At 59.1% G+C, this 12,459-nt stretch overlaps 1 protein-coding gene across 1 annotated transcript in view; it reads left to right on the forward strand.

Annotated features, from left to right (window-relative positions):
• The first annotated feature begins 1,491 nt into the window (after positions 1-1,491).
• The window catches only part of ITGB4 (integrin subunit beta 4), a 30,695-nt gene continuing 19,727 nt past the window's right edge, over positions 1,492-12,459 (forward strand). Inside the window, exons 1-13 of the mRNA XM_082861185.1 lie at positions 1,492-1,577; positions 5,026-5,114; positions 6,130-6,212; positions 6,454-6,555; positions 6,707-6,911; positions 7,599-7,695; positions 7,881-8,052; positions 9,422-9,685; positions 10,004-10,093; positions 10,384-10,506; positions 10,921-11,085; positions 11,261-11,337; positions 12,057-12,259. Coding sequence (XP_082717311.1) covers positions 5,036-5,114; positions 6,130-6,212; positions 6,454-6,555; positions 6,707-6,911; positions 7,599-7,695; positions 7,881-8,052; positions 9,422-9,685; positions 10,004-10,093; positions 10,384-10,506; positions 10,921-11,085; positions 11,261-11,337; positions 12,057-12,259 — 1,660 coding nt within the window. The 5' untranslated portion in view covers positions 1,492-1,577; positions 5,026-5,035. The remainder of the gene's footprint in view (positions 1,578-5,025; positions 5,115-6,129; positions 6,213-6,453; positions 6,556-6,706; positions 6,912-7,598; positions 7,696-7,880; positions 8,053-9,421; positions 9,686-10,003; positions 10,094-10,383; positions 10,507-10,920; positions 11,086-11,260; positions 11,338-12,056; positions 12,260-12,459) is intronic.

The raw sequence follows: 12,459 nt of genomic DNA on the forward strand, positions 1-12,459 counted from the left end.
CCTGCCAGAGTTCCCGAATCCAGGAGGCAGCCTCTCTGAGCTCCTGACCCGTGCAGAGCAGATCTCAGATGACTGGGCAAGGTGGCCGAGTGGTGTCTGTGGCTCGCCCAGTGGCAGTGAGCACCACTTGGTGTCCACAGCCCGTCCACATCCAGTCCCAGCTGCTCCCATGGTCACTCAGAGTTGGCGGTGTATACGTCTGTTTACAGATGAGAATGCTGAGGCTCAGGGAGGCGATGTGGCAATCCCATTTGGGTCAACCACACGTTTATTGAGCAGCTGCTATGTGCTAGGCACTGAGGTAGGTGCTGGGGATCAAAAGATGTGCTAGACTATGTCTGTCCTTGGGGTTCACAGTCCAACGGGGAAGAGACCCCTAAACAGATCATTTCAAATCAATGTGGCAAATTACATGAAAAAAAACATGCCCCAGGGGTACGCATAACATAATCCAGCGTGCTAGGAGGTCAAGGAGGCTCCCTGGAGCATGCGACATCAGCACAATGCCTTCAAGGATAAGGAGGATAAACCAGGCTGGGCTGGGGGTGGGAGGATCCCAAGCAAAGGGACCAGCCCGGTGCAAAACAGCCCCAGGTTGCAAAAAGCATGCTGGCTTGAAGCTGCTTGGTGGCTGGTGGGGGGCTGCCAGCAATCGGGTTTTGTCCAGCATTGTTGGCAGGTGGGGCCAGAGAAATACACCCAGTTGAGGTCAGGGAGCAACTTGAGAGGGTCCAGCTCGAACACACTTAACCAGCAGCACTTGAAAGAGGATTGGAGGGGTCAGATTTGTGAACCAGCTTGTCAAGAACAGCTGTAACGATTCGAGTGCCTACTCCACGTCAGGTGGGTGCTGCCTCTTGATGGGTATTACTGACACTTTAAGAAGGTTCAATTAGCTTGCCTGAAGACACTCAGGGAACCAGTCCTTGCTCAGATCTCCCTCTGGGCACACGTGCGTGCGTTGGAGAGTGGGGAGAGGCCGAGAAGACCCGGTGAATGGCTGACCTGGCTTGGGGCAGCCCCGGGGCCCATCCTTCGCGCTGGCGCAGGGAGGAGCGAAGCGGTGCGCGCGCTCGATCGCCGCCGGGCTGTGTGTCTGCGGCTCTAACTAGGTGGCTCCCAAGGGCAGTGGTGTTGGTTCACAGTCTGGAGGAGAGAGGGCGGCAGTCCGAGAAGGAGGCTAAGAGGCCACCCCCAGCCCGGGGCAGCCCAGCACCCGAGGGGAGGTGCCGCTCCCGGGGCCGGAGAGAAGGGGGTGGCTCCTCCCCGCCCCCGCCGTGGTGGGTCGGGGCGCGGGGCCGGGCTGCGCGGGAGCCGCAGCCTTTTCCGGGGGGCGGTCCGGAGGCGCTAGCGCACGGCTCCTGCCCCGACAGGTGCGCGCTGCGCGCAGGAATGCGGTCTGCCTGACTCATCAGCTCCTCCTTCCTACCTGCCGCCCAGCCCATAAAGCGGTCCCCTTCCCGCCGCCGCCCGCCCTCCCTGCAGTCCGTCCTCTGGACAGTCCCGGCTCGCCCGCGCGCCGCCTCCGGAGCCGCCGAGCGGAGCCCAGCGCGGGGAGGGCGCGAGTCAGCCCCAAGGTAGGTCCATCCTCGGACCGCGGCAGGCGGCCGGGGCACTGGCGCGGGGCGGGAAGGCAGTCCCTCCGCACACCGCACGCCCCTCCAGTGCCTCGGGCCGCCGGGGCTGGGCGCTCATTCAGGGACCTCCGAGGGGAGAAGAAGGAAGTGAGCGCGCACCCCAACTGGGCAGACCCGCGGGGAGCTGATTGGTGGGCCGGGTGGCTTTTGTTTCCCCGGCTCTTTCCTTCCTGAAGGCTGGCCGCCCGGCCCTTGGGTGGATATGTGGGAGAAGTGGGCAGGGGCCAGGCAGTGGCTGGCAGGCTTACCGGGCTGGGCCCTTCTGGGGTTCAAAAAGCAGCAGCCACCTAGAGGCAGAGGCCCTCCCGGCTTGGCTGTGCGGTGCCACAGTCCGTCTGGGGTCTGGGGAGTCCCTGACTCTCCTCTTTTCTTGGCCCTCCTCCCAAAGTCAGCACAGGACACCCTTCCTCCAGGAAGCTCTCCTGACCTCATCCAACACCCCTGGAGGCTGTGCCCACCACTGTAAACTCCTCCAGAGCCAGCCCCCTTTCCCACCCCTTTAGCCCCGGGTGGGCCTCTGGTTGTAGGCGGGGGGCCTCTAGATGGCTCCCAGAGGGCAGCGGCAGGGCTCCTGCTTCTCCCGCATGGTCTTGCCACACCCTGAGCCCAATTGTGGGCATGGTTGTTGCTGCCTCGGAAGGAGCTGGAAGTGAAGACTGAGGGGCTCCATCCTGGGGGCTGAGTGGGGAGAGGAGAGCCGGAAGGACAGCAGGGAAGGAGTGCCTATCTCCTTGGCCTTGATTTCTGTGGGCAGTAGAGCAGCAGAAGGGCCAGGAAAGCAGGAAGGGAGAGAACCACGGAGGGCAGGTGCAGACATGCAACAGGGGTCCCGTGGGTGGGAGGGAGGGCGGGTATAGGGAGATCGCTGAGCCTACGTTCATGTGGGTCACAGTGTGTGTCCAAGAATATGCATGTCCCTGTGCCTGCAAGGCCTGAGTGTGCCACTATGTGATAACACTGGGTGGCAATCACATACTTCCGGGACCCGGGTGGTACATAAAAAGACCCTCGCAGCCTGGGGACCCAGAGTAGCCTGGAGAGAACGTTTCCCGAGGGCTCTGCCCAGCCCGCCACGGCCAGCCACCTCTTCCAATAAGCCCACAATCCTAACTTTTATGTGAAACCTTATTATTTTTAACACCAGCAACTACTTTTAAAACTTTTTAGGGATTTTCCTTGGTGGTCCAGTGGTTAGGAATCCACGCTTTCACTGCCGGGGCCCGGGTTCAGTCGCTGGTCGGGGAACTAAGATCCCACAAGCTGTGCAGGGAGGCCAAAAAAAAGAAAACAAACAAACTTTTTAAACACAAGTTGAGTCAAACACAACACTCCTGAGTGCATAACTAGTCCCCAGCTGCCACTTTAGAGCCTCCGAGTATAAAGTGAAGGCTAAGTGGGGGGTGTGCGCTGCCCGGGTCTCACCCGGGATATGGGGACAATGCAACCATCCCCACTGGTTCCTGTACAGATTAAGGGGCAATTATGTACATGAAGTGCTGGGCACTTGCCCACTGTGTGCCCAGCCTGGGGGCACAGGAGGGTGAGTAAAAGCTGGGCTGGGCCCTCCAGTGTCTGTATCTGTGTATGTAATGGTGCCTCTGGGAAGCCTGGGTAAGGCAGCCTATATTGTGTAGTGTGTGGGTGTGGTGCCTATGCCCCAAGGCTGCAGGAAAGTCATTTCCTCCAAGAAGCACCCCCTTGGCTGGCTCAGAGCTCCCTTACCCCAGGCCCCTCTTAGAGGGTGGCTCCTTCCCAGCAGGCTCTGCCTGCGATGTGTTGGAGCTGCTAGTGCCTCCTGGGAGCCACCTGCCTTGTAGCGACGGAGGCAATGCCTTCCTGCAACGCCCCCCTGCCCCCGGCTCTCCCCAGCCATTTGGGGGCCTCAGTCTCCCAGAGCCTGGGGCTGCCCCTGCCCCACAAGCCAAGGACTGAGCAAAGATCCAAGGAGGGAGGGCCAGTAGGCATGGCATAGTCTTGGGCTGCTGGGTGACTCGCTCTAGAGAAAGAGGAGGGGGTCCTAACGTCAACTCTGCCGGCCTGGTGGCTATGGCCAGCCCCTTCTCTTCAGCAGGCTACCCATCTTTTATTTATTTGCTTGCTTTTTTTTTTTTTTTTTGCGGTACGCGGGCCTCTCACTGTTGTGGCCTCTCCCGTTGCGGAGCTCAGGCTCCAGACACGCAGGCTCAGCGGCCATGGCTCACGGGCCCAGCCACTCTGCGGCATGTGGGATCCTCCCGGACCGGGGCACGAACCCGTGTCCCCTGCATCGGCAGGCAGACTGTCAACCACTGAGCCACCAGGGAAGCCCCTAAATTTTTACTGCAGTATAGTTGCTTTATAATGTTGTATTAGTTTCTTGCTGTACATACCCATCTTTTTTTTTCTTTTTTTTAATATTTATTTAGTTACACCCGGTCTTAGTTGCCACACGTGGGCTTCTTAGTTGAGGCATGCATGTGGAATCTAGTTCCCTGACCAGAGATCGAACCCGGGCCCCCTGCCTTGGGAGCGCAGAGTCTTATCCACTGTGCCACCAGGGAAGTCCCCATACCCATCTTTTAAAAGGCCTCAGGGACGCCGGTGCCTGCCCCGAAGGTCACTAATGAGTTGAGATGGTTTGATGGTGAACCAAAGGCAGATGGGTCTCCTGGGGTGGCTGGCAGTGCGTGTGTGTGTGAGTGGGCAGGAGGGGCTTGTAATCTAGCTCCAGGCTAATTTTTGAAAGGGTGATCTGCTCAGGGGCCCCCAAAACTCAACTCTGAGGCAGACAGAGGTGGGGAGTAGGGGGGGACCCCTCCCCTGATGGGACAGGCAGCCATTGCAGAACTTAGCTGAGTGCAACAAGTCTCCTCCTTCCTTTCTCAGGCCCCAGATATTGGGAGGGGCCCCCTTCTTCCCGGCTGCACCCTCTTACCAAGAGGCAAGTGGGCCAGGACAGAGAGGGGACAGGAAGGCGGAGCCAGGATCCTCTAGGGTGGCCCTGTCCCTGCCAAGCCTGACCCAGGCCACTGGGGTCTGAAAGGCAAAGGCGGAATAAGCCCTGTTCTGCCCTCGGGGAGATCAGCACAAGAGACCTGGCATTGGGACAGGCTCAGAGCCCAGAGTCCTCAGTGGTGAGAGGGTGGGGGCCTCCCTGGGCAGGGCATAGGCTGCAGGGCATCTGGCCACTCCAGAGACGACAAGGAAGGCGGCAGTGGAAAAGAGGAGTCAGGGGCCCTGGGCCCTGCCACGTGCAGGCCAGGTGGCCTTGGAACATCACTAAAGTTCTGTAGAGCCTCAGTTTCTACATCTGTGCAATGGGAATGGTGGAGCTTAGACAGGGACCCAGTGAGCTGACACATGGACCAGAGCTGTCAGGCATGGTATGTCGATTGTTGCTGTTATACAGGAGGAAGAGGATGGCAGGGCCGCATCCCAGCTGGTGGAGCAGGCTGTTGCTGGCAGCCCTGCTGAGCGCCAGCTTCCCCGGGGACATGGGTGAGTCGGACACACCCCTGCAACACCCCTCTCTGTGGTGGGGGCTCAACTTCCAAGGCACTGCCCTTAAGTGAGGGAGGGGGCTCTCATGGAGTGTCTTACCCAGACGCTCACTCAGCCATTCAACAAACAACCACCACCCACCTTGAAGGCTGGGGAGCCATGAGCCTGAGCTGTATGGCCCAAGAACACCCAGGGGAGGAAGGAGACTTGGTCTAGAGGAGGGAGAAGACGTCCACTCGGAGAATGGAGGCGCTCGCAGGATGTACTGAGGCTGGAAAGCTGAGTCGAAAAGTTTTAGAGGCATTTGGAGGAGAGAAAGGTGATCATCACCTGCTCTGGGAGTGTCTGCAGTCGGCAAAGGGCTGGAGCCCGCTCCTACTGATGAAATTTCGCCTGTCAGTGGAGGTCATGCTGATAGCTTGAAACAGACCATGGTGGGAACATTTACACCCTGGAAATTGGCAAAGGCTGCAAGTCAGGGCTTCCCCGCCCTCACCGGAGCCCTTGCTAAACATTGACAGTGCACCGTTGCCTGGAGCCCAGGAGACCACCCACTAGTGCACATAATAGGTCCTTACTGTGATTTTAACTGAACAAAACCAAAGGGAATCCCAACCTTTGGGGAAACTGGAGTTTTACCTCATTTATTTACTAACAACTCACTGTGTGCGGGGCTTGGGCTAGGCACTGGGGACACAGTGATAAACAAGACAGAATCCCTTTTACCCTGGAGGAGCAGGTGAGGGGGGTGGCTAGGGTGTCCCCACCAGCGCCTCGGTCTCGGCCCCCACCATCCTTGCCTCCAGACTTGAGTGGAGAGTCCAGGTTTGAGACCTGGCTCCGTGGGTTTCTAGCTGTGCGACCTGGGACTGACCACGTACCTGCTGGCCTCCATTTCCCCCTCTGTAAATCGGGAGAGAATCCCCACCTCTTTCAAATGAGGTTGCACAAGGGAAGGGCTAGGCAGTGGGTGAGGCGCATCTCAGTGGGCACGCCCATCTCTGCTCCCCAGCGAACCGCTGCAAGAAGGCCCAGGTGAAGAGCTGCACGGAGTGCATCCGCGTGGACAGGGACTGCGCCTACTGCACGGACGAGGTGTGATGCCGCTGGGGCCTAGCCTGGGCCACCTTCCCAACCTGCGTGCCCCACCCTGCTACACCCCACGCCTGGGCTCTGGCCCACACTTGCCCCGCCCTCAGCCCAGCCTCAGGCCAGGTGGTCGTGGGAGAACAGGCAAGGGTCAGGAAGATCGGGGTGGTGGGGTACAGGATAGATCCAGGGTTAGGACAGCCAGGGGAAGGGCACTGCCCTCCTGACTCCATCTCCTTCCGGCCAGATGTTCAAGGAACGGCGCTGCAACACCCAGGCAGAGCTGCTGGCTGCGGGCTGCCGGCAGGAGAGCATGGTGGTCACGGAGAGCAGCTTCGAGATCACAGAGGTGCCCAGAGTGGGGGTCGGGGGGGCTGGGCCCTCCAAGCTCAAGGCTGGCTGTTTGTGGGAGGCTATCGTGTCCCCTGGCTGAGCTGAGAGGTATCTCCCTCAGATCTGGAGAGACCCTCCAGCCAGGTGTCCCCCTCCCCTGGACACAGGAAACGCAGATCGACACCACCCTGCACCGTAGCCAGGTGTCCCCCCAGGGGCTGCGGCTGCGGCTGCGGCCGGGAGAGGAGCGGCACTTTGAGCTGCAGGTGTTTGAGCCCCTGGAGAGCCCCATGGACCTGTATATCCTCATGGACTTCTCCAACTCCATGTCTGACGATCTGGACAACCTCAAGAAGATGGGGCAGGATCTGGGTACGGCGTGGAAGACAGCAGGGCAGGGCATGGAGAGAGTGGCCTCCCCAAGCTGGCTGGACACCTGCTCAGGAGGCCAGGGCTCAGGCTAGCTGCACCCATTCCTCAAGGAAGGACAGGACATCTGAGCACCCCAAGAACTCCTTCCCCCCATTCTCAGAGGCGGGTCCTGTGCAGACCCCAATAACCACTCGGGAGTGCAGAGAAGGCCCCAGCCGGGTGGGAACCAGAGCCCTCGGGTCCTTTTTGTGTTTTTGGATGTGCTGCGCTTCATGGCTTGCGGGATCTTAGTTCCCTGACCAGGGATTGAACCCGCGCCCCCTGCAGTGGAAGCTCAGAGTCCTAACTACTGGACTGCCAAGGAAGTCCCTCCTCTGGTGCTGACACGGAGGGCACCAGCTGCCATGAGGCTGAGGTTAATTCCCAGCTCTGCAGACAGCTGATCCAGCTCCCCGGCCGCACCCTCCAACTAGCTGCATGCACAACTCTGGGTCCCCTGAGTCCCATTTCCCTCATCCGTAAATAAGGACAAGGGCTGTCGTGTGCGTGAGCTGACGCCCAACATGCAAAGTGCTGACAATAAGTTGTTCTTCCTCTTCCTCCTTCCCAAGCCAGCCCCCGGCCCCTGTGTTGATGTGGGGTTCTTGGGGCTCAGCTGCCCCCTCTTTTTTTGTTGTTGATGCCTAGCCCAGGTCCTGAGGCAGCTCACCAGCGACTACACGATTGGATTTGGCAAGTTCGTGGACAAAGTTAGCGTCCCTCAGACAGACATGAGGCCCGGGAAGTGAGTGACCGAGGGGGCAGGGGTCCTGGCCAGGTGGCCCACGCCCTCTCCACCCAAGTACTTCGAAGTCTTCAGGTTGAAATGAGCCACGGGGGCGGTCCCTAGAGAGGGTGGGCAGGGGGTTGGGGGCATCTTCTCCCCTGACTTTCTCCCTCCCTGACTCTCTCCTTCCCACCTCCGCCCAGGCTGAAGGAGCCCTGGCCCAACAGTGACGCCCCCTTCTCCTTCAAAAACGTCATCAGCCTGACGGAAGACGTGGAGGAGTTCCGGAACAAGCTAAAGGGAGAGCGGATCTCAGGCAACCTGGACGCCCCCGAAGGAGGTTTCGATGCCATCCTGCAGACGGCCGTGTGCACCGTGAGTGCCGGGGCAGGTCCTGCCGGCCTAGACCCGGCTGTGCTTTTCAACAAGGGCATGAGCTGCCCACTGGCCTGCCCTGGTACCAGGCTGGGGCCCCCATCCCCTAAGACAAGCTCAGACCCACTGGGGGACCCTCAATTCCAATCCAAGTTTAGAGGTATCAGGGCCTGAGCAGTCACAGCCTGGTTTTGTGTTGGCCAGTGAGGCGGACATGAGTCTTGGGATTCTGGAATCTTCAGTGCCCTGAGGCCAGCCTCCCACCCAACCTCCCTGTTAATACCCATCTCCAGCTGTGCTGGAAGAGGGCGCCTCTTTTTATGTGCACATCAGTTTTTTCATTTAAAGAATAATGTATCCGCAGACAGAAAAGAAAATTCCCTGGCAGTCCAGCGGTTAAGGATTCAGCACTTTCACTGCCGGGGGCCCAGGTTCCATCCCTGGTCGGGGAACTAAGGTCTCTCAAGCCACATGGCGTGGCCAGAAAATAAAACAAAGTTAAAAAATAAGAAATAAAAATGAAAATAATGTATCCATATTACAGACAATTTGGAAAACAAAGAACAGAAATTGCCCATAATTTCACCACCATCAGACAGCCAGCCACTGATACCCCACCAGCATATTTTGTTCCCTTTTCCTTATTTTATATAGTTGGTTTATATAGTTCTGAAACTTGCTTTTTTTTTTCACCTAATGCTATCATAAACATTTTCTCTTGTAATACATGGTTTTCAAAATCATCCCATGTATTTCTTTTTTTTTTTTTTTTTGCGTCATGCGGGCCTCTCACTGCTGTGGCCTCTCCCGTTGCGGAGCACAGGCTCCGGACCCGCAGGCTCAGCGGCCATGGCTCACGGGCCCAGCCGCTCCGCGGCATGTGGGATCTTCCCGGACCGGGGCACGAACCCGTGTCCCCTGCATCAGCAGGCGGACTCCCAACCACTGCGCCACCGGGGAAGCCCCGATCCCATGTATTTCTCAAACAAATTGTCACATGCTGCTTGCTGTACCTATTTTAACTCTTCCGTTGAATGCTGCGTGGTGTACATTTTTCTGTGCCATTGAGATATTCTCGCAGAGTGGTTAAGACCTTGTGGGGACAGCTGCATGAACCTGGTTCACATCTTGCGTGGCGCCCACTGTGGGCACAGCCCCTGCTTCTGTTTCCCACTTCCCATCGCTGGTTTCTGTTTATGCCGGTCATCAATCATGTGCTGTCTGTCACGTGCGTCATTCGTGGGGGCGTCAGGCTGTTAATCCCGTGTCCTCGCTGAGCCCCGTGTTGGGACGTGCTTTCGCTGTCACTGTGCACGACGCTGTGACGAGTGTCCCCTGCTCCACGGGCACCCCTCCTCGCTCTCCCCAGAGGCACATCGGCTGGCGCCCCGACAGCACCCACTTGCTGGTATTCTCTACCGAGTCGGCCTTCCACTACGAGGCGGATGGCGCCAACGTGCTGGCTGGCATCATGAGGCGCAACGACGAGGAGTGCCACCTGGACACCACGGGCACCTACACCCAGTACGGGACACAGGACTACCCGTCCGTGCCCACCTTGGTGCGCCTGCTCGACCGGCACAACATCATCCCCATCTTTGCAGTCACCAACTACTCCTATAGTTACTATGAGGTGCGGGGGCCGGGGCCTCACGGGGCAGGATGGGGGCAGGCGGGAGGGTCCGTGGAACTTCTCAGACACCCCCATCTGCCTTCCTCCCTTCCTTCCCGAAACTTGGGATGGGCCCTGGTGGGAAGAGGAGTCCACGTGCCCATTCCCCAGCCCCCCTCCCAAGCAGGTGGGGGCTGAGAGCACAGGCTCTGGAACGCACAGCAGGCGCCAGGCCTTAGCTTCCCCATCTGCCAGGTGAGCGAACCCCAGAGGTGTTGTCTGGATTCAGAGATGACCCTTGTGGGAGGCTGAGCCCCAGCCTGGCGTTTTCTCCTGCAGAAGCTGTCCTCGTATTTTCCCGTCTCTTCGCTGGGGGTGCTGCAGGAGGACTCTTCCAACATCGTGGATCTGCTGCAGGATGCCTTCAACGTGAGGGCTCTGGAGTCTGAGCCTTTCTGGGGAGGGGCTAGAGAGAAGGCTGAATGGCGGAGGACTGGGAAATAGGACAGGAGGGAGGAAGGGTCTTCTGCAGTCCTTGAGGAGCACCCCCTGGGCCTGGCCCCAGGTTCCTGCAGGCTCTTCTCCCTTGACCCCCAGCCCCCCCGACCCCCGCCAGCACCCCAGGCCTCCGTGTAGGTGGGAGTGCAGCACAGACAGGCCAGGCCAGGGTGGGTGAGCCCGGGGTACCCCCAGGCCATTGATCGCCTGCTCTCTTTTAGCGCATCCGCTCCAACCTGGACATCCGGGCCCTGGAAAGCCCCCGAGGCCTGCGGACAGAGGTCACCTCCAGGATGTTCCAGAAGACGAACACTGGGTCCTTTCTCATCCGGCGGGGGCAGGTGGTACGCCTCCATGGGGGTCCCGGGGCAGGGGAGGACGGGCACAGCGGCCTGCGGGGCGGGGTCTACCCGAACAGAGGTCCAGAGCATGGCCTCCGGAGTCAGATCTGGGTTTGAAGCCCTCTGGATCAGCCCCTTGGCGTGTCCTCATCTGTATAGTGGAGACCAATCAGCTTGGAGCTCAGGGTTGCTAAGATGAGTGAATGGGCCAAAAGCAACCCCGGTTACTGTTGGTGCTGTTGTTACCGCGGCTGTGCCTGGAGGGAGCAATTTCGCAGCCCTGAGGAAGGGCAGGCGGGGAGCTGGGTGTCAGGGGCCAGACACATCCCTGGAGCTTGAGGGCCTAGAGACTTCAGGCACGACTGCCCCCTGGTGGTCTGTCCAGGCCTGCCTTGCCTGACAGTGGGGTCCCTGCAGGGCACATACCAAGTGCAGCTGCGGGCTATCGAGGACTTGGACGGGACTCACGTGTGCCAGTTGCCAGAAGCGGACCGGAAGGGCAACATCCATCTGAAGCCCTCCTTCTCCAATGGCCTCAAGATGGATGTGGACGTCGTCTGTGACGTGTGCTCCTGTGAGCTGGTATGATGCGGCCCCGTCAGGTTGCGGAGGGAGGGAGAGGCTAAGCCGACCACCCCAGGGCCCTGAGTAACACAGCAGAGCATGCTGTGGCCACAACTCCCTTTTGGGGTTCCCTGAGGGGCAGCGTCCAGCGTCCCTCGCCGCCCCCAGCCACCCCACCATGATTTCATTCCAGCAAAAACAGGAGCGGTCACCTCGCTGCAGCTTCAACGGGGACTTCATGTGCGGACACTGTGTGTGCAGTGAGGGCTGGTGAGTGTGGGAGGGTGAAGCCAGCGCCCAGGATGCCAGCCGCTCCCAGAGAAGGGGCTGGGCACACCAAGTAGGCTGCTGAGGGTGGGTTGGCAGCTGGGCATAGAAAGGGCTAGGAAAGGGATATGTCTAGTTGGCAGGTGGGTTTGGTTCAAAGCACTTTGAAATTCATGGATATGGGAATTCCCTGGTAGTCCAGTGGTTAGGACTCAGCAGTCTCACTGCCGGGGTTCCGGGTTCGATCCCTGGTCAGGGAACTAAGATCCCGCAAGCTGCCTGGCGTGGCCAAAAAATGAAAAGAAATCTATGGCTATATAGGATTACCGCTGGAAATACGCATAAGAATCAGGGCAGTGGTGGCCGTTAGGGTGTTGTGGGTCAGACACAGGAGGGAGACGTACTTGACCCTCCATCCCTTTTGGGCCTTTAGTATCTGAGCCATGGGCACCTGTTACCTGAGTAGAAGGGAGTCATAAGAGAATGTTAGCAAGAGCAAGGGCTTTTCAAGCTTTAAGACATTGAATAGGTTTGTCATGACTTGAGGAAGGGACAGGAGGAGGGTCTCAGGGGACTGAGGTTTGAGTCTCAGCGCAGCCCCTGCTGTCTACATAACTCAGACCCACAGAGGCCCACTTAGAGCCTCAGTTTCCTCATCTGTAAAATTGGATGGTGAAATCTTTCCTGCTGTGCCGTGCAGAAGTGACTGGCTTCTCCCGCAGGAGCGGCAAGACCTGTAACTGCTCCACTGGCTCCCTGAGCGACCTGGCGCCCTGCCAGCGGGAAGGTGAGGACAAGCTGTGCTCGGGGCAGGGCGAGTGCCAGTGCGGCCACTGCGTGTGCTATGGTGACGGCCGCTATGAGGGTCAATTCTGTGAATACGACAACTTCCAGTGCCCCCGTGCCTCCGGGTTCCTCTGCAACGGTGAGCTACTGGCCCAGGTGGGGTGAAGCCGGGAGGGTGGCCTGGGTGTCCAGCCCCTGCCCGCCACCTCTGGCTCTGCCATCAGAACCCATGTTGGGAGAGCCTTGCTGGGAGTCGGGACCCCCATGTTCAGGCCCAGCCCTCCTCCAGATTCCCTGAGTGCCTCTCCTCAGTCCAGCCCCAACCTGGACCTCTCTCCT

Source organism: Leucopleurus acutus (genome assembly GCF_964270905.1).
Source record: "Leucopleurus acutus genome assembly, chromosome: 19".
Lineage (NCBI taxonomy): Eukaryota > Metazoa > Chordata > Mammalia > Artiodactyla > Delphinidae > Leucopleurus > Leucopleurus acutus.